Here is a 24,797-nt window from a genome sequence, read left to right on the forward strand (position 1 = left end):
GTGAACTGATAACAGTCTTCAAATAACTGAAAGGTTGTTTGTCAATTTTTGTCCATATTCACCAAGGGTAGGATTAGACAATCATCTTAGATTGCAGCAAATAAGATTCAAATTAGATATTAGAAAAAACTTTCTAACTAGAGGGATAATTAAGTACTGTAACAGGGTACGTAGGGAGGTTGTGTACTGCCCATCATTGGTGACTTTGCAGAACAAGTTAGACAAACATTTATCGGGGTGGCCTAGGTGTACTTAAACCTCCCTTGGTGTGAGGAGATGGACTAGATGATCTCTTGAGGTTCCTTCCAACCCTACATTTCTATTATTCTATGGTTTTATCAACTATTTCACTGCTGATGTGAAAAAATGTTGATCCCTGATAAATGCCATTTAACATGCTCCTTAGGTAACAATAGATTGGAGAGAGATTCATCCTCTTCACAGGATATGAATAGACATCCTGCTGCTGTTCAAACCCAGAAATGTGTATTGAACACCTCTGCCTTTTCTACCTCATTATTAACAATTTCACCATCTCCATTTCTAATGGGCCTATAGCATTGTTACAAATTGTTTGTTTGTTTCTTTGTTTCTAATATACTTAAAAAAACTCCTTATTTTTCATAGTCCTCCCAGTCACAGATTTTATCCTGATCTCTTTAGCTTCCCTTATCAGTTTTCTTCATATAATAACTTTTAATGTATATTGATTTGCTCAAATTCCCACTATTTCCATTTTTTAATATATTGCCTTTTTATTTCTATTGCTGCCTTCACTTTGCCACTGACCCAGTATGAGCTTTTAGGCAAAGTTTTATACCAGTGGAGCACCCAAACTCCCAAACGCCCTTTATAATTTTCAGCCTCCATTGTCTTTCTAGAACATATTAAACCCCGGCTGGTTGGAGGAGATGGTGCCTGCTCAGGACGTGTGGAGATAAAACATGGAAACACGTGGAAAACAGTCTGTAATGCACACTTTGATCACAAAGTTGCCAACGTTATCTGTAATGAACTACAGTGTGGAATAGCTGTATCTATCCCAGGAGGAGGTGACTTTGGAGAAGGACAAGGCGAGATCTTGACTGAAGAATTCCAGTGTGTGGGGAATGAGTCTCTCCTGTTCTCCTGTCCCAGGATATCACAAGTGAATCAGAGATGCTCACACATAAATGATGCCGGTGTCATATGCTCACGTAAGAATTCAGCACAATATCTTTAAAATACCAATGACATGTATTCTAGATTAGGGTGAAGCAATGTACTGATCTCACTGTATAGGGAGCTGGGTTCGATAGGGTTGGATCAAAACCCCAAACAAGCCAAGATAATGAGAAAGGGATCAAGTGCCCCCTGACTTTCCTTTCTTTAACTATTTGCTACAATATATCTTAAATGCTCCCTCTCTAAACCCCTTCTCCCTTCGGCACACAGGGTTCCGGCTGGTGAATGGCAGCACAGAGTGCTCAGGGAGGGTGGAGATCCAGGTTCTTGGTGCCTGGGGAACCCTCTGTGACTCACACTGGGATTTACCAGATGCCAACGTTCTCTGTCATCAGCTCGACTGTGGATTCGCTGTATCGGCTCCAGGAGAAGCGTATTTTGGGAAGGGAACTGGCTCTGTCTGGACAGACACATATCACTGTAAAGGGACTGAACCCCATTTGAGCCAATGCCCTGTTACTGCTCTGGGGGCCTCTCAGTGCTCCCATGACAATGATGCCAGTGTGGTTTGCTCAGGTAAGTGTAATGCTGGATTAATGACACCTGCCCCTCAGTGTGTGACACTGACCCCAGAGCATTGGAACCTCAGGGCACAGCAAGGGGAGAGGGAGGTAGATTCTAAACCACGTATAAAAATAATTAATATATTACAAATAAAATAAAATTAAATATATCATCACCAGAATAGTTATGACCAGGGAAAGCCCTGGATTCTCCTGGAAGAGTTTCAGCAAACATGTGCTTATGCAGGGCAGTAAATAGGGACAGAATTTGTCCTTAGAGTTTCATAAATGTCACCAACCCACTGTCTCCATCCTTCTTCAAATCATTACTCCAGTAATTACAGGTGGAGCGGCCCCCTCTCTAGAGGTTGCTTCACTCTTACTATTATAAAATATTTTCACCACCTTCTGGAGAACCCTTCATGCCTTCACTGCTTGCAGATGGCCTTTGCAATTCAGCAAGGGGTCAGTGCTGGGGCCAGGAACTCCCCTTACTTCAGTGAAATTCCTTCCATTTTGGCTGAATTATAAACTGCTGATCATAACTATTTCCCGTCTCTCACATGAGTTCCTGAGGATATTTTTGGTAGCATGCCACAAAGAAAGCAGCATTTTCCCCCCACACCCTTTAAAAAAAAATCACACTGTTGCAGGTGAAAAAGGTTCAGAAGTGTTTTTCCTGCTTCCTGATACTTTTATTTTTTTTCCCAAAATTTCTACAGTGGGGAAAAACAGGAAAAAATAAAACAGGAGAGGAGACAGGAGAATCTTAAACTGTCAAACTGAAATGGAAGTTGAAATGAAACATTTTAGTTAGAATCTAAACAATAATTCTCATTCCATTTTCAAAGGTCAAAATCTAGAGAAAAACTGAAATATTGCATTTGAAATACTTCACAGGAAAAAATTTGGGAGTTTCAACCAGCTCAAATATTTACGTCACATACAAAAAAAAAAAAAAAAAAAAAAAAAAAAGGATAATGTTATTTAGTCAAAGTCAAATACTCCAAATTTAGGAAATACCATCAGTTTGTTTGTTATCCTTTCTAATTCCCCCTGCCCCCTTTTGCATACACATTATGATACCTTCTAATTGGATGCTTTCAAACTATTTGTTTCACTCAGCTCCTGCATCATTCACCGCACTGGGTGGATGTTGTCCATGGTAACATTTCCATAAGTGATCAGTGATTTAGGGACTTACTTTTGAAAATGGAAGTCAACTTAGGAGCCCCACTACCATGGAGCCCCACTACCATTCAGCATCTCTTTGCTCAAGTTCCATTTTGAAAAGGGACTTAGGCTCCTGGTCATTTAGGCGCTTTTGAAAGTTTTATCTCTGGTGATTAAAGCCAAAGTTTCCAAAGTCTCCACTAAGTTGGGGTGGTGGGACACCAACCTGAGACCCCCAGGATCTGATTCTTCAGAGCACTCACCTTTTCTGTAGCACTTGATGTGTTCAAAGTACTGTCCAGACATTAGTTGATCCTCACAAAGCTCCTGGGCAGTAGGTGGGATTATTATCCCCTCCATTTTACAGATGGTGAAAGTGAGGGTATGTGAGGCCTTGCTCAGGTCACTCAGAACTGTCAGACACGGTTACTGCTCTGCCTCAGCAAGTGAGAGCTTTGTGCTGCTCAGCTATTGTCAGCTCCCTGCCACACCAGCTCGCCTGCCCGGCTAGCAACGCCTCAGGATTCTGCCAGTCCAAACCTCCCCTTCACCCATCAGTGAACCCCAGTGCCCGAGTTCCCCAGAGACGGCATTCGGCCGCGGTCAGTCCCTCTCACTGGGTACTCACAGAAGTTATCAAGTGCGCTGCCTCCAAAGAGACACCAGCCTGCTAGTTTGGCTGAGGATTTTACTCTTCAGTTCCATACACAGCACTTCGGTGGTCTTGTAATAAAACTAGAGTGAGTCTATTAACAAAGAACAGATATTTAAGGAAGAATAATTAACAGTGCAAGACACAAGTATAGTTACAAGTAAAAGAAAACAAAACACGTGTTCTAGTGACTAAAACTTAACTCCAGCAAGTTACAGTCTCTGTCTAAGCAGATTTCTCACCTTGAGTCAGTTCCAGCTACTCTTGGGTTCCAGGCCAAGAGAATCCACTTTCCATGACCTCAAAGGGCCCTGCTCCTCCTCTGTCCCTGAGGTGATGGATAACAAAATGCCTTTTTGCCTCTGCTCAAATCTTCCCAAAGTTCATTCACCCTGTTTGAAGAGGCAGGAAGGCTTCCTGGGGGTGCAGCCTCCATCCCCCATCGAGATTGTTAAGGGGTCATCGTCCCCTACTTGTTTGCCCAATGGCTTTGTTTACCTTACACATAAACGGACTTTTCTTTCTCTTTGCTCTCACCTTGCTTAATTTACATTGGAGACACAGTTAAGCCAGCAAAACAACAGCCCTTTGTTTAGGACACCTGGGCTTAGGCACACATTATAGGAACATATTTCCAGCACACATCTATCGTTCTTTAAACCTCACCCATTCATGCATCACACAACAATATGAATGACCGGTGTGATAGCAGTTTGCATAACACCTTACACAACACCTTTTAGATGCAGATTTCAACACCTATGGGTTAGGGCAATGAGCGTGTCAGGCCAGAAGAGAGTTGTGGTATGGAGTGTGCTCTGAGGGTTGGCTCTGGGGAACTCCCTGGGCCACAGATACGTCTACACTCTGTGCTGGGCATGTAATTCTCAGCTCAAGGAACTTGGCACACTAAAAATAGAGTGTAGCTGTGAGCCTAGCATCTCCCAGGATATGCTAACAAGCCCCTCTGCCCCACTGTGTGTTACAATCCTTATAGCACCCTCCACTTAGAGATTCAAAAAACCAACATTTTCTGCATAGGTTACTCCTTTTAACTACGTGGCATCCTCGGAGTTAGAAACAGTTCATAATTTCTTACACACTGTGCATTATTTCTAGTATATAACCAGGAGTGTTATTCAGTGTGTTTCCCATCTCTCCTGAGCCCAGGTCGCTCTGAATCACTCAGACTGCTGAATGGAGAGAGCCGGTGCGATGGGAGAGTTGAGATTTCCCTCCGTGGTGCGTGGAGCAGAGTGCTGGATGACCAGTGGGACATGGACGATGCCAGCGTGGTGTGCAGGCAGCTCCAGTGCGGAGTCGCTGAGAAAGCTTATAACCCCCCTAAGTCTGAGCGAGGAACGGGCCCTGTGGGGCTGAGAAGGGTCCAGTGTGCAGGAAATGAGACTCATCTGACTCTCTGTGACAAATCCACATCTGAGGCAGCCCAGGCAGGAATTGCTGAGGACGTTGGAGTTGTTTGCTCAGGTGATTCATTTCCAAATCTCACAAACAGTTTCTGTTCAGTAAGAAAATACATATTAACCGCTGGGATTTATCTCTGCAGGGAGCAGACAGATCAGACTGGTGAATGGGGCAGGTCGCTGTGCCGGGAGAGTGGAGATTTATTACAATGGCAGCTGGGGGACAGTCTGTGATGATTCCTGGGATCTGTCAGACTCCAATGTTGTTTGCAAACAACTGGGATGTGGATATGCCATCGATGCAACTGTCTCTGCTCATTACGGGCAAGGATCCGGGGAGATCTGGCTGGATGATGTGAACTGCTCTGGCAATGAATCCGATCTCTGGGCATGTCCTTCTAGGGGCTGGGGCCAGCACAACTGCAGACACAAGGAGGATGCGGGAGTTCTCTGCTCAGGTCTGTTCTGTGAGTGCTCGTGAGCCATGTTACCAGGGGATTTAATGGAGGGGGCAGATGTTTAAGGAGGTCACTGAGAATGATACTTTCCCTGACTATCTCTGCGTCCCTTTCCCTTGTGTAACTACCTACCAGGGTCACCATTAGAAAGTCCTTAGCTCACATCCAGAGATATTGGAGATATTGCAAGATTTCCCTAATGTTAGAATGCTGCATCTCAGATATCTGAAGGAGACTGTATCATGGAAAGCAGTGACTGAAAGGGATGTAGGGTTCTAGTGGATAAATAACTGAACATGAGCTCCCAGTGCCATGTTGTGGCAAAACGGGCTAATGTGAACCTTGGATGTATAAACAGGGGAGTAGTGAGTAGGAGGGAGGACTAAATTTTACTGTTGTGTATGGCACTGCTGAGATAGATACTGCAATACTGTGTCCAGTTCTGATATCCAGAAAAAATTGGAGAGGGAGCAGGGAAGAGCCACAAAAGTGATGTGATGGCTTTAATAAAAGCCTTACATTGAGAGATTTAAGATGCTGAATCTGTTTAGCTTATCAAAATGATCAAGAGGTGACTTGATTACAGTGCATAAGTTCCTTCACAAGGAGACCATACACTTACTAAAGGGCTCTTTAATCTAATGGAGGAAGGCAGATCAAGAGTCGATGGCTGGAAGCTGAAACCAGACAAATTCACATCAGAAATAAGGCCCAGGTTTTTAACAGGGAGGGTGATTAACCATCAGAACAAACTACCAGGGAAATGGTGCATTCTGCATCTCTTGAAGTCTTCCTGTCTAGACTGGATGCCTTTCTGGAAGTGATGCTTAAATCAAACTCAAGTTATTAGGCTCTATGCAGCTGTTTTACAGAAGGTCAAACTATTTGATCTCATGATCCCTGTCACGCTGTCTGGAGTGGCTCACGGCTCTGAGTGCCCACCTCAGCACAGATGGTGAGAAACAAGGCAACACCCCAAACTGGTGGTGTGTCTATAAGTAGATTTCATCAAGACAGTAACAGATGTGAACTCCTGGACCAATGTTCCCTCTAATTTTTTATATCCATGTGCCGAATGAATTTTGTTATGTGCATTAGTATAGAGGTGATGTGTGGTGGGGTTGGGGCTGAGGGGTTCGGAGCTCAGGGCTGGGGCAGAGGGTGGTGGTGCAAGGGGTGAGGCCTCTGTCTGGAGGTGCAGGCTCTGGGGTGGGGCTGGGGATGAGTGGCTTAGGGTGAAGGAGGGGGCTCAGGGCTGGGGCAGAGAGTATGGGGGGATGAGGGCTCCATCTGGGGGTGTGGACTATGGGGTGGGGCCATGGATGAAGAGTTTGGGGTGCAGGCTGCCCTGGGGCTGCAGCAGGGAGGGCTCCCCCCAGCCATCTCTTGCTGCAGCAGCCTGGGGGCAGGGGAGAGGTGCCTCTTTCCCCACTGCAGTACCTCCGGGGCCAGGGGAGAGGCATCTTTCCTCTGCCATGACAGATCCACGGCTGGGGCCGGGGCCAGGGGAGAGGTGCCTGTCCCTGGCCGCAGCAGCTCCGGAGCTGGGGAAGAGGCTCCTCTCCAGTCCAGGCCCCTGTGGCTGCGTACCTATGTGGCCACTCTTCACACCCCAGTTCATTTCAGAATCAGATGATTTAAATTCCCTTTTTGTGCATTTCCTTCTAGAATTCACAGATCTGAGGCTGGTGAGCGACAGTGACTGTGCTGGGCGGCTGGAGGTTTTCTACAATGGGACGTGGGGCAGTGTTTGCTCCAATCGGATGTCTGGAGTCACCGCCGCAATTGTCTGCAAACAGCTGAACTGTGGAGACGTAGGATATATTGCAGGAGGCTCTGAATATGGAAAGGGTCCCACATGGCTGGACCATGTTGCATGCAGTGAGCAGCACCGCTCCCTCTGGCAGTGCCCATCAGAGCCCTGGGATCCAAAGTCATGTGATAACCGAGCAGAAGAGACCCATATTTCTTGCACTGGTAATTCTGAAACTACCTGCATGCATACGGACAGACACATGTATGCGATGTGTTCAATTAATTGAAGGGTTAGGATAGAACTTGCTGCTGTTCACATCTCAGCATAGGCAGATTTCTCAACACAAGATACAAAGATATTTTCAAAATCTTTTATAGGAATAAGCATTTTTCTGATTAACAACAAACATGGAACTTAATCAGTTAATTATAAAAGAGGCCGGTGTTATACAGTGTGATAACGTAGTGTGAGAGTGAAGAAAAGCCTCTCCCTAGAGACCGTGATTATGCAGCTCTGTGGTTATTAATCCTTTGGGGATGAACAATCAGAGATGGGCCCAGGCTGTGCAGTTTGGATCGAGACTGGAATCCCCCACAAGTCTGGATGCATGTTGGCCTGTGTGTCTGAGTAACAGCTGAATAGCAAATTAATTAGGTATTAAATGACCCACAGTTCACATTTCAGTTCATACAGTGCTGAAATTAGGGGTTTAAAATACAGATAAATTCTACTCCCACATCACACACACAATCCAGTGCATTCACCTCGGCTTTTTCTCTGCATAGGAAAAAAAGCAAAACCAACTCAGACCCTGTTTGCCGAATGCCCGAACTCTACAAGCTGCACAGGTATCTCTGCTTCTCTGTGTCTTACTTTTGTTCCCTAAGGACTTTCCCAGCTGTTCCAGTAACATGTGAGGTTTCTGCATTTCCAGACAGGGAGAAGTTACGTGTCGTGGGAGGAGAGGACAGATGCTCGGGGAGAGTGGAGGTTTGGTACCGTGGCTCCTGGGGAACAGTTTGTGATGACTCCTGGGACATGGCGGATGCTAACGTTGTGTGTAAACAACTGGGCTGTGGATCTGCTGTATCTGCCCCAGGCGAGGCTGCATTCGGTGAGGGGACTGGTCCCATCTGGGTGGAGATGTTGAATTGTAGAGGGACAGAGCCATCTCTCTGGGACTGTTGTTCCAAGCCCTGGGGTGAGAGTAACTGTGACCATAAGGAAGATGCTGCCGTGAATTGCTCAGGTGAGTGACAGGAGATGTTTCTGCTACATGCTATAATTTTCAGGGAGCAGTATGGACCAGCCCCTCCCCCCACTTTGGTCCCAGACCAGGCCCTCCCATCTCCTGTGTGCAGGAGGATCCTGGATGTTGTGGGATGGATCCTTTCTCAGTCAGATTGGCTCAGACATCAGCTCACAAATTCCCTGTATTTATCACAGGCCCCACTGTGCTGGTTTGTTACTAGTGTCCTCATTACTGCACAGAGCACAAGGGACTTGGGCCCAAAATCATTAACAAACAGGCCCTGTGCTGCTGTGAGCAAGTTTGTGGAGGTGACAGTGGGACAGTGCCCCCAGGGACTCTCAGAGGTGAGATTCTCCCTAGTAACAAACACGTCATCTCCTCCTTGCTCCAGACTCCAACTCTCCTTCCTTTCCCTTTGCAGGTCTGACAGAGAGGACAGATTCTCTAAATAGGTCAGTGTGACACTCTGACCCTCAGGGGAACACCCTACACCCCCATATTCATCTTTATAAAATGATTGTGTGGTATCCAATGCAAAGTTTGTCATGTTAGGTGTCTTCGCAAGGCTCATGATGCAATGAGCATGGTTGTTATAGTGATGTTACAGTAATTGTTTCAGTAAGGTTATAATAAGGTTATAATTTCATGTATATACTTATGAGGCTGAAAATGTATCCTCAGGGCTTAAAGCAAGCCCAGGCAAAAACTATCCAAGAACAGAGAGGCAGTTCACACCTCATCAGGGCATGGATGGGACAAACCCAGCCCTGCCTCACAGGAACAATGGACACTGGCTTAGGCAGCAACAAAAGAATCTATTAGACCCTCGAGGGAGTCACCCCCTTCCTTTGGTTAGTTTGGGACTGCGAAGAGGTAATGCTCACCTGATCTGAAGTGGGGGGGGGGGGCAAAGCCAAGAGGAAAGAAAGGACATGATAAAAAGGAGAGACGTTTTCCCATGCTCTCTCTCTCTTCCACCTACATCTTCAGACACCACCACCACCAAGCGACTGAAACACTGATTAAAGGAGAGAACCTGACTGAAAAGTAACCAGCCAGCCTGTGGTGAGAAGCATCTAAGTTTGTAAGGACACTGAAAGTGTTAAGATCCGCTTAGAATGTGTTTTGCTTTTATTTCATTTGACCAAATCTGACTTGTTATGCTTTGACTTATAATCACTTAAAATCTATCTGTATAGCTAATAAATCTGTTTGTTTATTCTACCTGAAGCAGTGCATTTGGTTTGAAGTGTGTCAGAGACTCCCCTTGGGATAACAAGCCTCGTACATATCAATTTCTTTGTTAAATTGACAAACTCATATAAGCTTGCAGCGTCCAGCGAGCATAAGTGGACACTGCAAGACGGAGGTAACTAGGGTTGTGTCTGGGACCAGAGATATTGGCTAGTGTCATATGGTTGCACAATCCAATCAGCTTACGTGCCAGAGGCTGCGCGAGAACAGCCTAGGAGTGGGGGCTCTCACAGCAGAGCAGGGTAAGGCTGGCTCCCAGAGACAAGGATTGGAGAGGCCTAGCAGTTCACTGGTCCAGATAACACTAGAAGGGAATGTCACACCCAGATAAAACATCCTCCTCCTCCCATCAAGGGTTAAATTTCCTTGGTGCTTGGGTCACAGAGGGAGGAGCTGCAAGCTGTAGCCCGAGGGAAGGCACTGCTTTCCATGGCCTGTGAAATCTAGGGGCGAATGACACCCGAGTGAGAGCTGCAGGCCGTGCTGAGCAGGACGTGAGCTATTATGACTGGGAGTGGATGGGTCATTACACAAACTTAAAACTATTTCCCCAAGCTAATTTTTCCCCTACTGTTACTCAGACCTTTTTGTCAACTGTTTGAAATGGGCCTGATTACCACTACAAAAGTGATTTTTCCTCCTGCTGATAATAGCGCACTTTAATTGAATTGTCTCATTAGAATTGGTAAGGCAACCCCCCATCTTTTCATGTACTCTGTATATATATCTTCCTACTGTATTTTCCACTCTAGGAATCTGATGAAGTGGGTTTTAGCCCACAAAAGTCTATGCTCAAATACATTTGTTAGTCTCTGAGGTGCCACAAGTACTCCTCGTTGTTTTTTTCTGATACAGACTAACATGGCTACCACTCTGAAACCTTTTAACACGGAGCAGCTATCTAATGCCCTTTCCATCTGACGCCCTGACCCAGAGTTAAATCACTGCAGCTTCACCCTGTGAGCTTGTCATTGGAGCTAGGTGCAAGTCTTCACTGAAAAATGTTTTGGTGAAAAATGCAGATTCAGAGACACCAAAACATTTCACAAATTCCTGTTAATTTTACCCAATTGTTCTAAATACACAGAACAATTCATTTCATTTCAACACAAGGAAGCTCTGCATGCTGACCCCACCTCAAACGCTGGCTCCACTGCTCCCATTGGCTGGGAACCATGGCCAGTGGGAGCTCCAGGAGCGGTGCCTGCAGGAGCGGGCAGCGTGCACCACGCAGAGGCGCCTGGCCTTGCCTCCACCTAGGGTTAAAACATGCAGGCCGCTTCCGGGAACAACGCAGATCCAGGGCAGGCAGGGAGCCTGCTTTAGCCCCACTGCATCACTGACTGGGAGCCACCTGAGGTAAAGGCCACCCAGCTGGAGCCTGCACCCCGAACTCCGTGCCCCAGGTTGGAATCCCGTCCCGCACCCTTCCTCCCTCCCTGACCTCGCACCCTCCATCCGCACCCCAACCCACTGTCCCAGGTCAGAACCCCCTCCTGCACTCAAACTCCCTCCCAGAGACCGCATCCAGGACCCCCTCCCAAACCCCAGCCCCGGTTCTGAGCTCCTTCCCACACCCAAGCTCCCTCCCGGAGCCTGCAGCCTGCACCCCCTCCCACACCTCAACCCACTGACCCAGCCCTGAGTCCCCTCCTGGACTCCAAACCCCTCAGCCCCCTCCCAGAGCCCTCTCCTTCACCCCAAACCCCTCATCCCTGGCCCCACCCCAGAGCCCACACCACCAGCCAGATCCTGCACCCCCTCCTGCATCCCATCCCCCTGCCCCAGCACTGAGCCCACTCCTGCACTCCAAACACCTTGGTCCCACCCTGGAGCCTGCACTCCCAGCTGGAGACCTCACCCCCTCCCACCCCACAACCCCCTGCCCCAGTGAATCCGCCTCCTGGAAGCAACATTACCCTGACAAAAAACTAACTGTATTTCCCAGTAGGGATAATAGTGGCTTGTTAAGAAAACCCAGAAGTTCGCCCACCAGTATGGTCTATTGGTGTAACGCTGGGGGCACTGACCAGGTGCATTACCAGAGATGTGTGGAGGCCCAGGGGTAGGCAAGTGTTTGATGCCCTTGATCACGATAATGGCCCATTGCAGGGACTTATGGTAGAGTTCGCCTAGGAGCTGACCTGGGACCCTCACTGCCATTAGCACTAGGGTTACTCACTATTTGTAAAGAGAACGCACCGAAGCAGAGATCTCTACAGTGCAGCAATGTTCTCTGCCAGCCTTTCCTGGCACGTGGATATTGCAGCTTATATTCATCTGTGTCAGACACGGTGTGACGGGGGGTGGGGGGTGGAAAATAGAGATTTTACACCCAAGGGTCAATATCCCACCCTTATTAGCTGGATCAGCTCCCACTGGTGTCAGTACATTGGAGACCTATATCAGTTTATGGGGTAAACTTTATCAGGAGAACGCATTGAAAAGACATTCTAAAAATAATGTCAAGTTTAGGAAGTCGGGAACAAACTTTGGGAAATTCCAAATAATTTATATTTGTAATTATTATAGCAAGATGCCTTGTGGAACAATCCTTCTAGACTAGATCCCAGTCTCTACTTTCTACAATTCTCCCCCTCCCCCACCGCGCACACACACACACACACACCTGTCATCTGGGAGCTCTAGGACCCTTTCAATCAGCTACTAAAATGTATCAGATAAATGTGATATGTGAAATCCCCCAATCTGAGGGTTCCAGAGGAGGGCTCCTCTTCCAGTCCTGGGGTGGAAGTGCTGGTGACTCTGGAGGATCAGAATCAGAACAATGTGACTGGACCAAATAACCTTGTGATGATGTAAAAGCTTTGCCTCTTTCTCTGAGAAATGCTCCCTCTAGCATGATGCTCAGAGACAGTCCCTGCCTGGTAGACAGACAAAGCAGGTGTTTCTATAGGGTTTGTGTGAAGTTGCAGGAAATACAATTGCGAGTGGGAAAAGGTTCACAAATTTCCTCTGTATAAAACTTTCCATTGATTGGCCAGGATGGAAGCGTCCTGCTTTTTTATCCCTGTAATTTCTTCATCTTCAATTTGTGCCTTTTTCATATTAAATCCTTCTGAAAGTCTTCCCCATAGTGGAAGTTTTTCTTGCTAGATGAATTGTGCAGTTTCCAGGGCTCATCACAGGGAGAGGCTGAAATTGAACAAATCCGAGAGAAAAGGGTGGGCCACCTCTGGGTATGGCCGGCTGTTTATAGGGAGGTTGGTTTACACTGAATGTTCTATCAGGTATGTAGTAAAAGTGAGACACCAGCAAGAGAACATTCTGAGATGAGTAATGTGATTATTCCTAAACTGAATTCAGATTTGAAACTTTCATTGAAACCAAGGAGGTAAATGGAAAATTCCCCCTGGGTAATTCACACCTGAAATTAAACAAACTGTGAAAAGATTTCCCAATTAGCAATAAATGCAGAGAATGAATATTTCTGCTAGGATGATAAATGAATTTTAAGACAATAGTGACAAGAGGAAGGTAAATCAGAATCTGAATTTCCACTGAACCAATAAGGCTACAACAATTAACAAGTCAATGAGTTCTTACTAGAAACCCCGTTAAAACTAATCATCTTTGCACAGTGGCATGTTTATTTCCCTGACAATCTACAAATATAGTTTACAATCAATGCTGAGCTGAGTACTGACCAGTGGAGAAGCCAAAAGTGTTTGAATGAATCCTCAGAGAAGTAAACACCACAATGCTTGTGTAAGGGGACTGTTGTCCCCTTACTAACATTCATTGGGGGTGTTTTGGTTGGCTAGCTCACAGTACTAAAAGAATAGGGAGAGGCCAATGCTCCAGGTCAGCCTGATTGACAGGGCGGGCAGGCTAATCAGGGAGTCAGGAGGCCAGGGTGGGTCCCGTCCTCCCTGTGAGCTGGAATTGCCTGGGTCTACAGCAGGGATAGGCAACCTTTCAGAAGTGGTGTGCCGAGTCTTCATTTATTCACTTTAATTTAAGGTTTCGCGTGCCGGTAATACATGTTAACGTTTTTTAGAAGGTCTCTCTCTCTAAGTCTATATTATATAACTAAACTATTGCTGTATGTAAAGTAAACAATGTTTTCAAAATGTTTAAGAAGCTTCCTTTAAAATTAAATTAAAATGCTGATCTTACGCCGCCAGCCTGCTCAGCCAACTTCCAGCCTGGGGTTCTGTTCACCTAGGCCTGCAGCGGGCTGAGCGGGGCGACTCGATGTCAGGACAGAGGGCTGGGGTGTGTGTGTGGGGAGGATCAGGGCAGAGGGCTGGGGTGTGTATGGAGGTGCAGGGCACAAGGCTGGGTGTGGGGGTGTGTGGAGGTGCAGGGCACAAGGCTGGGGTGTGTGTGGAGGTGCAGGGCAGAGGGCCGGGTGTTGGGGGGAGGTGTAGGGCACAAGGCTAGGTGTGGGGGGGGTTCAGGGCAGAGGGATGGGGGTGTGTGTGGAGGTGCAGGGCAGAGGGCTGGGTGTTGGGGGTGACTCGAGATCAGGGCAGAGGGCTGGGGGGGGTGCAGGGCAGAAGGCTGGGGTGCTCCCTGCCCTGAGGGGCTCATGGCAGGGGGCTGGGAGGGATATGCCCTGTTCCACCCCCTTCCCCAAGGCCCGTCCTTACCTCTCTCTGCCTCCTCTATGAAGCAGCTAGCACGCTGCCACTTGGCTTGGCTTGGCTCGGCTCCGCTCCCCCTCGCAAGGGCCGTCGCGGGCAGGGAGAGGGGGGAGGAGGAGGGGCTGGAATGCACCACGTTGTGGGAATATGGAGATATCCCATCTCCTAGAACTGGAAGGGACCTTGAAAGGTCATGGAGTCCAGCCCCCTGCCTTCACTAGCAGGACCAAGTACTGATTTTACCCCAGATCCCTAAATGGCCCCCTCAAGAATTGAACTCACAACCCTGGGTTTAGCAGGCCAGTGCTCAAACCACTGAGCTATCCCTCCCAGAAACGGGGTGGGGGGAGCGTGGCTGCCGCAGGACCAAACTTCTGCCTCCTGCACCCACAGGGGAGAGCGGTGGTCGGGGGGGGCTGAGTGGGGCTGGGGGCCAGGACCCCCCCACACCACTCTCCCCTGCAGGGGCAGAAGGTAGAAGCTTGGTCCTGCGGCAGCCAAGCTTCCCTCCTCCCCCTTCTTCCCCCAGCGTGGTGCTTTCCGGCCCCTCCTCCTCCTCCTCTCAGTGGGCAGGCAGCGTGTGGTGTTTGCGCGTAGGTTGCTGACCCCTGGTCTACAGGGTGGAGCCGAGCTAAGGAGAAAGGAGGGGCCCAAGCTGAGCTAGGGAACAGAGCTGTGCCTGCCAGAGGGGCCAGAAAAGCAGCCCAGGAAGGAGGTCAGAGCTGGGATCAGTGTCATGGAAGCAGCCCCCAGAGCAGACGTGTGCTGGGAGCAGGGCTGCAGTCACAGAGCCAGAGGAGCAGCCCAGGGGGTTGGAGGCAGAGCAGCAGCATCAGTGCTGATGCAGAGTGGAGCCGGAGCTAGAACAGTGGAGCTGGGGCTGGAGCTGGAGCAGTCTGAAGCCGGGTGCGGTGAGCAACTGGGGCCAGCCAATGGGGGACCCTGGGCAAAAGGTCCAGCACAGAAAGAAGCCCCCAGCAGACCAGACTGGGAGGGGGATCTTAACCCGACGGGGGGCTGACACAGAGAAGAAGGCTCCCACCACCCAAAGCCCGGATGTGTGTGGCCACCACCAGAGCAAGTGTCCAACCTGCAGCATCCCTGCAGCACAACCAGGGCCTGAGAAGGAGCCTGGGACCTACAAGGAACAGACTATGAACTGTCCTGACATTCCAGAGACACTGTTTGTGATGTTCCCTGCCACAGAGCAGGGTGATGTGTTTCCTTTAACCTTTCCCAATTTCCTTATTCTTTTTTAAATTAATTGTTGATTAATTAACTTGTATTTGCTTTAAATTGTATGTAATGATCAGTGGGTCAGGGAGGTGTCCAGTGCAGAGAGCGCACTCCGGAGTTGGGACACCACAGCTCCTGTGACCACAGCAGGGTTGGGGATCGAGTCCCCCACGAATCCTGGGCCCAGCCTTGTCAGGGTTATGAGGATTCGGCCAGACAGGAGAATGGAAGGGGAGTCCTCAAGGGCAGGGAGGCCTCTGGGTAAAGGAAGTGTGAGCAAGGACTCAGCTCCTTCTGCTAGCTCATTTCACCAGGGTAGTGCAGAAGCCAGGAAAGTTCCCCACAATAGCGGGACCATTCCCCCACTTACACTTGCGGAGTACATCACTATTTCACAGAAATGTCTGTCTTTCCTTCACCGCAAATTGTGCATTCAGTTTGGTCACTTCATCTGTACACAGATACAATGGAAATAGAAAAGGTCGACAGAAGGCAAATACAGATGATCAGAAGCAGCAAGTCTGGGGGTGGGGTGGTCAGATGACTAGAAATATAACAATTTACTTATGAAAGAAGAAAAACAAAAGACAACATTATCGAGATGTGTAATAGGCATACTGACCCTTGGAGACGGAGGAGGGAAATCTCAGGGACTGTGCTAACTTGTTCTAGGGGTTATGTCTTCAAGACAGATTTGTGGGACAAAGGAAATTACCAGAGAGAGAGAGAGGAGATGAAAATTTGTGCTTTGGCAGGGAACCCAGGCTGCTGATGCTGCCTAGGGTCTGGGATTGGAGCCTTAAAGAGAGGTGGAGAACTTCCCCCAAAATGGCACATCCAGATCCTGGGGAAAATGAAAGAGAAAAGGGATCAACAGCAGGTGAAGGTGACTGAGTAGGTGATTCCCCTGTGTATGTGTTGGAGAAAATGTGATCTGGATCACTTGGTAGCTTGGGTCCATTCAAACGCACTGAGCGCTAATAGAATGCAAGGTCATACATCTGTGACTCTGAGAAGGATTTGTGTGTTGTAATGGACAAGCAACTCATCATGGGATCCCAGTGCGATGTGGCCAAAACAATCCTTGGTTGTATATACAGGAGAATAAGGATGAGAAATAGGGCACTGGTTTTATCTGTGTATTCAACATTGTTCAGATCACTACCGGAATCTTGCATACAGTAGTGTTGTCCACATTTTAAGATTAACAGTGAAAAATTGGATGGGGGCAAAGAAATGCTACCAAAAAAAGAAGAGCTGAAAAAATGCCTTACCGTCAGAGACAAGAGCTCAATCTGTTCAATTTATCAAAAAGAAGGTCAAGAGGTGATTTGATTATGGTGCATAAATACCTTCACAAAGAGAAAATATTGGGTACTCAAGGGCTCTTTAGGCTAGCAGAGAAAGACATAACCAGATCCAATGGCTGAAAGTTAATGCCAGAGAAATTGAAATAAGGGACAAATTTGAAATAGGTGATTAAACATTGGAACAAAGTACCAAGGGAAATGATGGATTCTCCACCCCACATGGAGTCAGTACCGGATTTCCCATGGAGCCAGGCCCAAGCTCAGAAGGGGGCCCATAACACTCGCTTCCTCCCCTCTCACAGCCTCCCAGCAGTAGCAGGGATCCAGTATGGGAGCTCAGAACCCAATGGGCCCTGGGAGCTGCAGTTCCTTGGCCAGCTCCTGCCTAGAGAGCCTGCCCTGGAGCAGAGAAGGAACTACATTTCCCAGTATCAGAGGAGTAGCCGTGATAGTCTGGATCCATAAAAAGCAACAGAGTCCTGTGGCACCTTTAAGACTAACAGATGTATTGGAGCATCGCATTGCATGCATCCAACGAAGTGGGCATTCACCCACAAAAGCTTATGCTCCAATGCATCTGTTAGTCTTAAAGGTGCCACAGGACTCTCTGTTGCTTTTTACAGATCCCAGCATTCCCTTGGCCGCTATCAACAGGAAAGGAAGGGGGAGTGAGTGGGGAAGCTGAGATCCCATGTGCTTGTTGTGAATGGAGAGCTGGCTGCTAGAAGGAGATGGCACTGTGAAAGGGGACCAAGTATGCCCAAGGAGTAGAAGGCTTTGGCCCAGGTATCACCATCAGAAGACTTCCCCAGACTGGATTAGGGATGCTGGTGTGACCTCGCCTGGCAGCCCCCAAAGAAGGAACTGGGTGGAATGATTGGACAGTGCACCTCTCTAACTGAAGCCTAGCAAGGGAGGTATGTGGACCCCACTAGGAGAAGTTAAAATGAAAAATAAGGGAGGGGAGGGCTTTACTAGAGGACCTGGACAGCTTTAGATACAGTACCAGGCACCCAGGAGGATTTCCACATCTGAGCCATGGAAGCAGAAATTGACTTTTCCTTTCCAGAGTTATCCAAAATTCAGAAAGGAAATCTAGCACCTGCCTTCCAGATTTGAACAGTCTCAAAATTCAGGAGAGCGCAAGCTCAAATTGGGCAGCTGTTATTTCATTTCTCCCAAATCAAATATACTGATCCACTGTAATTTACTGTAGAAAAAGTAAGATAAAATTGAGCAACAAATGCTGGGGTCTTCCCAGTGCTAACTAGGACTGGAATTGCTATTTTCAGCAGCCATTACCATTTTTTTTAGTTTTGTTTGTTTAAAAGGAAGACAGTGATATTGCTTTGGCAAATTCTTCATAGAAACGAAGAGTGGAACAAAAGAATAATAAAGGCACCTCAACTTTTCTTCATTTATGTAGGACAGTCTTATAATATGGATCCAGATATCCTCCAATCACAGAAGCTGAAAATTGTTCCACTTTACTGCATTTCTGTAACCATGCGGGAACCAGTCCTGTCTGTGTTCTGTGTGCAACACAAATTCCTACTGAATTCAGAAGTGCCTTGCTTTTGAAACCATACTACCTGATATTTTCATTCCTTGTAAGCGAAGCAGGTTTACATTTAGTAACTGGGTGGGAATCCTCTCAGAAAAAGTTAGGTGCTGTAGGAGGTGTTGCTTATTCACTAGGTAACGTGAGACCTTCCTGTTGCAATAGTAAACCAGTGCAGCATAGAATGCACTTTGCTCCTACAGCCTACAATGGGGTCCTTTGCTTCTATACACGACCCATTAAAGACAATGAAAAGACTCCCACTCACTTCAAGAGGCTTTGGACAGAACTGGTTTGCAAGCGGTCGGACTCACCCCTGTGGTGCCTCCTGCTGGTCATCTTGGGAATTAGCTCACCAGCATCCAGAGCACACTCTGCAGGCCAGGTGTCCCACCTGTCTCTGGCCCCCCCATGTCCCTTCCAGACCCCAGTGCCTTTGCCTTGGTTGCTGCCCCCTGGCAGTACACCGCTCTCTCTCTGGGTCTCCCCACCCAGGGGAACCCCCACCCCCTATCCCAATGTTGCCTCAGTCGTGGCTACTGCCAGTCACCATCTAGCCCCCACTCCCTGGGGCAGACTGCAGTCTATCAGCCAATCATCACTGGCAACAAGGGGTTTGGACTGGCTGCCTTTACCCACCCTCAGGTTGCCCCTCTACAACCCCCAATACCTATATGGGCTTAGGACCAGGCCCTGCAGCCTGGAGAGTTGCTAGCTTAGGGCTTCCCAGCCCCCAAGGCCTTTCCCCAGCCCTGCCTCACTCTAGGTCCCCAGGTGAGCTCACAGCAGCCAACCAGCCTGTCTCTCTTTCCTGTCAGAGGGAGACTTCTCTGCTCTGGCTACCCTGGCCTTCTTATAAGGCTGAGTGGCTCAGTTTGGGGCATGGCCCCAGCTGCAGCCACTTTCCCAATCAGCCAGGGTTTTGCCCCTTTACACAGCCCCAGCCCTCTGCAGGGCTTTTCCAACTCCTTCAGGGCTGGAGCGGCATTCACCCCGCTACATGGTTATACACAGGGTAACTCCACTGTCTTCGCAGGGTCCTGGTCCCACAGCAGAGAGGGGGTGTGTGAGCTTGTTGCAGAGCTGCTGCTCAGGGATAGGGACCTCCTGGCACCCCAGCCTCCAAAATCATTCAGGCTGCACTTTCTGCATGACTATGTGCTAGCTGAGTGGTGTGTGGGAATTGGTGGCCTCTGCTGCAGGTGATGGGCATCTCAGGTACTTAAAACCATGACCTAGAGGAAGGAATCACCTAACTCCAGAGTCTGCAGCTGCCTAGGCCCAGCACTGAGGATTTATAGTCCCTAGTGCCGCTGTTGCAAGATTCAAGTATGCTCAGCCTTGGAATTGCCACCCCTCCCTTGACTAGTAGCTGCAGCTGTCTAAGGCTGGCCTCTGGCAATTGGCCCCATGGCTATAGCCAGAGAAGCTGCAGGTGGCTCTGTAACCACTGGGGACCATTAAGCTAGAGCAGATAAAGAAACTGGAGTTAAGCTCAAGGAACAGAGGACACCAGGAGGAAAGGAACGTCAAGGGGAGCAGGGAAAGAGGAAGCAGGTCAGGTTTACAGCGGGAGAATAGCCCCAGCTGGTTGGGGAGCATGTCCAAAGTAGAAAGGAAACAAGTATGGGGAGAGGTAGTGGTGATCAGGTAGTAGACTAGCCTGTAGATGGGAGCAGAGAGGGAGAGACTGGTGTCTTCAGATTCCCAAGGGCTAAGTCCTCGCTTTGGGGAAATGGTGTTTGCAAGTGGCTTGCTCAAATGACAGGATGGGTGCTGAGGGAGGGATTTGTCAGAATTGATCAGGTATCTGCTGGCTTTGGAACTTTGAGCTGAGACTAGGACCACATACTGTGACTGGGGAAATAGGGTGGTACTGGAGACATGGCTATAGAACGTCTGAATGAGGAAGGAGATAAATTTGTGGGGAGTTTCCCTGATCACTATTAAAGTTCTACTCACTGTAAACCCACATGGGTGTACAGCTCAATGAGAAAAACTAGGGGCTGAGGGAGCTGCGTATGGCAATGCATATAGTCATGTAGAGGTGTGTGATCAAAATGAAAAATGTCTCAGATTCAGTACTGGGTATACTATGGCACCAATGGCACTGCCACACCAGGCCCACACTCGGAGCCCGCAATGACTACATGGGGGCCCACAAATATGTTTGGTGCCGGGGCCCACAAAAGGTTAATCCGGCCCTGCATGGAGTTGGTGGGAGGGGGCAGGGGCTACTTAAGTAAGTGCTCTCAGTGTTATACCAAAAGAATAAAAACCAGCAGGATCTTATTAAGAGGGATAAGGCAAAGATGCCACATTTGTTGTAAATATAATAATAAAGCAAAGATAAAAGTAAACAAAGTTGTTTGACTACTTATTCCTATCACTACTTATTCCTTTATATATATATTCATTCATTCAAGTTCTGAATAGGTGTTATAGTTACCACCCTAGAAGTTGCTGGCCAGGTATCTTGGTCATGAGTATGGAGCTGAATCTGTGTCAGATGCAGATGTCACTGATGCTCCTGGAGGCTGGCAGCAGAACCAGAGACTCAAAGTCCTCAGTCTTTAGAGTCCATTCTTATAGGAATTAATTCCTATGTTAGTCTATGGGACCTGTTTTATCCTGCTGTTGCTAACTCAATCAGCAGATGGCACATTCCTGGTGGCTCCACACTGTCCAAAGTTTGTGTTTCTCATCCTTCCAGGTGATGGGGTGGATCCCAGTTTACCCTCCGGGGGTTGTCTGGTGGTCCACTTGACACATTCTTTGGCCGATGGATACTCACTTTCTAGGCTGGCACCTCCCTAACCATTCATGTACATCAAGCATTCATCAACATACATTCCATATCTTAACCATATTTTAATTTACTGTCTCCACCACTTTAGGAGTGTGTGCTAATTCATTTGAGACTCCCGGCCCTTTAATCACAGAGGGTGGGGGGTCTGTTCCTAGGAGCCATTGCTGTTACAATGAAGTGAAAGTCACTTGATGGCTTATAGCATTTGTTTACATTGTATCAATTACAGAATAAACTGCCTGAAGCGCACAGAGTCAATTAACGGCTTAAGGCTCACAGCAGGGGTGGTAACATAGTGTTCACTTCAAGAACAAAGTCAATTAACTTGTTTGTAAGTTTTACATAGGAATAAAGTATCTTTCACAGGACAGATACAATCAATGGTTTCTACAGACAGTAGCTTACAAGTTTTAACAGAAGACCCAAGAGATTTTTGTACTTGGTGAAACTGTTGGATTTTAAAGTGTGGGGGACAAATTATGGGGGGGGGGGGCACTGTCACTTGGGGGAATCACTGTTAGTACCTTCTTTAATATCCCTACATAATCCCTCTTTTGACACTACGATATTTATATAATTGTTAGTGTCACTTTCTTTTTAACCTGTTTAAGAGAGGGTACTGTGAGGCAACATGCATTTGTGATTCCAATTTAGCGTACATTCTTTTTATCTGAAAACACATGCCACACATACCAATTATACAAATACAATTTAATATCAAGACTACTATCCAGGGGTGTAGCATTACTGATAGGATGCCAGTGGTAGTCGGGGACCATCCAGAGAATATATCATACCAGTGGTAGGTTGTAATTTGTTTCTCTGTGGTGGCAATTGGTAACATGTCCCCCATTGGCACGTATAATATGAATAGTCCGATTTCCCACTTGGCCATCTGTCTTTTCTAAAAATTGGTCACTTCTTTGCTTTTAATGAGGCTATCAGTAAGGTCTTGCCATCCAATTCCAAGGTCAATCGAGAAGTCAGCCAGCTCAGCTGTTAGTGTTAGCTGTGACTTTTTTGGCCGTGGTAAATAGTAAGTGTGATTTCTAGTAAAAACAGTACTGACTTTGCATTTACATTCATCTACTGGGGGGGCTGCTAACACTCCCATCCTCCCAAAATACTTCCTCCCACGAGTGGATACATACACATTGTCCATTGTACAATACTTTGGTGTCATTGTCCAATTCATCCCACATACATGAGCCCAATGAAACAGCTTTACTACAAGGCTCTGGGGCAAAAGGTAAGGTGAGGCATACCCACTTTTGAGGAGTTCATTCCGTACAATCTCTAGTGTCCAATAGTTTTCCTCCCTCCCCGGCCCACTGGCTTGAGGTCTGATGCAGCCAGAATGATCCCATGTGTAATATGGGGAGTGGGCAAACCTTCCATACCTTTGCCTCCAGAGACTGTTGATGTGCTATTTTTACAATTATTTCCCCAGTTAACAAGTCTGGTTTCACAGTGCTGGAAACATACTGCATCCTGTCATGTTGGTAAGTATCAAACAGAAATCTTTTCCTTTGTTTTAACAAATGCATTAAAACCTTAATATTACCCGAAATTACCCAAAACATTTTGTGTTCCAAAGTAGATAGGGCAAGCATCTGCATTTCGGTGCATCCCATAGCTATAGCCATTTGGTTTCCATTTTCTAGATTTTTCTTATGAAGTAACTAAGTGGTAGTGTTAAGCCATTGCCACAGATTCCATTTAGCTTTTAGGTTACCCAGACCAATATGGACTAAGTCTACATTTGCGTGTACTTGTTTTTGTATCAGGCTGTCCTGTAGTTGAGCCAGGGAGCTTAATTTATTCTTAATAGTTTCCAAGTCCACTGAGTTTGCAAGTCCCGCTCCTGCTCCAAATCCACCTAGCATAGTATCCATAATATCTCTTTTAGTTCTGGGGTGTGGTGTATCTCGGGGGGGGGGGGGGCGGGAGGGACCGTTTGTGTGTCCTCATCCAGGCCTGCAGTATAGGGAGGGGAAAAGGCTTTCACTTTGGTTCTACTTTCGAGACATTTAATCTTGCCCAGTCCATGTCAATTTTCACTTCTACCAGCAGGGTGCTCACTAAAACTTTTACCGGAGCAGTCTGGATTTTAAATAAAGCTGGTTTTTCCATTTTTAATGGGGTGTTTCTTATAAACACATGTTCTTTTCCCCATGTCCAATCACACCCATCAGGGAATAGTATCGTATGTGCGTGGTTTGGGCAGTAGACTATGATTACTGTTATAAGGGTTCCTGATGTCACAAACCTGTCCCATACATAGGGGGTGAGGGGTAGTCTGAAAGCATCGTGGTATCTCCTGCATACCCTTCTGTTCGCACCCCCACCATCCAATGTTTTTCCCATCTTATGGGGACTGAGATGTTTGCTTGTAGTCCCAGTTCCCCTTCCCCAACATATACATGAATTTCCCCTAAAGGTGTTATTGTCAGATTAATTTTCAAATCGACCCATCTTAGGTGTATATCTGGTAGGTGTGTTGGGGTCCATGGTATGTTATCTATATGTGAGTTGTTGTGTATTAGTAATGCGGTGAGGATTGTTTTACCTTGTCCCAGGTATACTGGAGCATGGATAGCATTGTTAGGGTTTGGCGTGGGTGTGCCTGGGTGAGTGTGTTCTTTGGAGATAGGTAGCATCTTTATCATCGGGATTAGGGCGAATGTTGCGATCCAGACCAAGAACTGCTGCTGTTCTGTGTTCCATTTCACTAGAGTCATTGTTTCATCTGGTTTCCCACTGCCCTTTTAAAAAAATTAAAAAAATAAAGCGGAGATAGGATTAGAACCGGTGGTCTCAGCAACCGCGTTTTGTGCTCGATAGTTCTGCAGGGATAAAGATACACCATGTCCACTAGTTCCTGGTTCATGAATGCTATCGGGGTGTTGTATCTGGAAATATAGTTGCAACAGAATAAAATTAGTTTATGCCAACAACTTCATTTGTGAAATGTGAACCCACTTTAATTTACCATTTTTGTCTATGCGGTAAATGAGAGGGCTGAGGCGATCAACTATGGAATAGGGACCGATCCATTTTGACTCCAGTGTGTGATCCCTTTTGCCCAACTTCAAATACATTACCTGATTTCCTGGTTCCCACAGTAGGGAATCCCCATTCTTATTCTGATCAATTTTTGTATTCATGAGCTCAATGGCTTGGCTTATCCTATGCTGCAGGGTGGCTTTGTCTTCCTGCAACTGTTTTAACCACTGCCAGTGCTCATGAGTTGCAAGCGGATTGTTCGTCTCTGTGCCTGCCGCTTGTTCTGGGTTGATGACCAACCTCATTGCATGTCCGAACAGGATCTGGTATGGCTGGATCTTAGTTCTCAGCCTATTACTGCTGTGAATGGCTGCTAATATTAGCGACAGTTTCTCCGTCCAGTTTTTACCGGTGTTGTCTCCAACTTTCCTAAGGGCTTCTTTAATAGTGCGGTTCATCCTCTCTACTTGTCCTGAAGACTGCGGTCTGTATGGGACATGGAGTTTGTGTGAAACCCCTAATGCTTTAAGCAGTAGAGTAAATATGTCTCCCACAAAGGATCCTCCATT

General features: G+C 47.3%; 3 protein-coding genes across 7 annotated transcripts in view; 1 reads left to right on the forward strand and 2 right to left on the reverse strand.

The window, feature by feature from the left end:
* The window catches only part of LOC135977481 (deleted in malignant brain tumors 1 protein-like), a 723,293-nt gene extending 713,627 nt beyond the window's left edge, over nt 1-9,666 (forward strand). For 3 of the 4 annotated variants that reach the window (XM_065578743.1, XM_065578741.1, XM_065578744.1), the window contains 9 exons: nt 882-1,196; nt 1,435-1,740; nt 4,723-5,040; nt 5,120-5,434; nt 7,103-7,411; nt 7,976-8,038; nt 8,125-8,439; nt 8,864-8,894; nt 9,433-9,666. In XM_065578743.1, the coding sequence (XP_065434815.1) occupies nt 882-1,196; nt 1,435-1,740; nt 4,723-5,040; nt 5,120-5,434; nt 7,103-7,411; nt 7,976-8,038; nt 8,125-8,439; nt 8,864-8,894; nt 9,433-9,493 (2,033 nt within the window). In that variant the 3' untranslated portion in view covers nt 9,494-9,666. The remainder of the gene's footprint in view (nt 1-881; nt 1,197-1,434; nt 1,741-4,722; nt 5,041-5,119; nt 5,435-7,102; nt 7,412-7,975; nt 8,039-8,124; nt 8,440-8,863; nt 8,895-9,432) is intronic. The other variant, XM_065578742.1, reaches the window with a different exon arrangement.
* LOC135977486 (olfactomedin-4-like) overlaps nt 1-24,797 on the reverse strand; it is a 689,021-nt gene that overhangs the window by 412,633 nt on the left and 251,591 nt on the right. The gene's annotated exons all lie outside the window — the stretch shown is intronic.
* The window catches only part of LOC112061359 (scavenger receptor cysteine-rich type 1 protein M130-like), a 737,202-nt gene that overhangs the window by 108,667 nt on the left and 603,738 nt on the right, over nt 1-24,797 (reverse strand). The window lies entirely within an intron of this gene.

The sequence above is a fragment of the Chrysemys picta genome, unplaced genomic scaffold, assembly GCF_011386835.1.
Source record: "Chrysemys picta bellii isolate R12L10 unplaced genomic scaffold, ASM1138683v2 scaf1, whole genome shotgun sequence".
NCBI classification, from domain to species: Eukaryota; Metazoa; Chordata; order Testudines; family Emydidae; genus Chrysemys; species Chrysemys picta.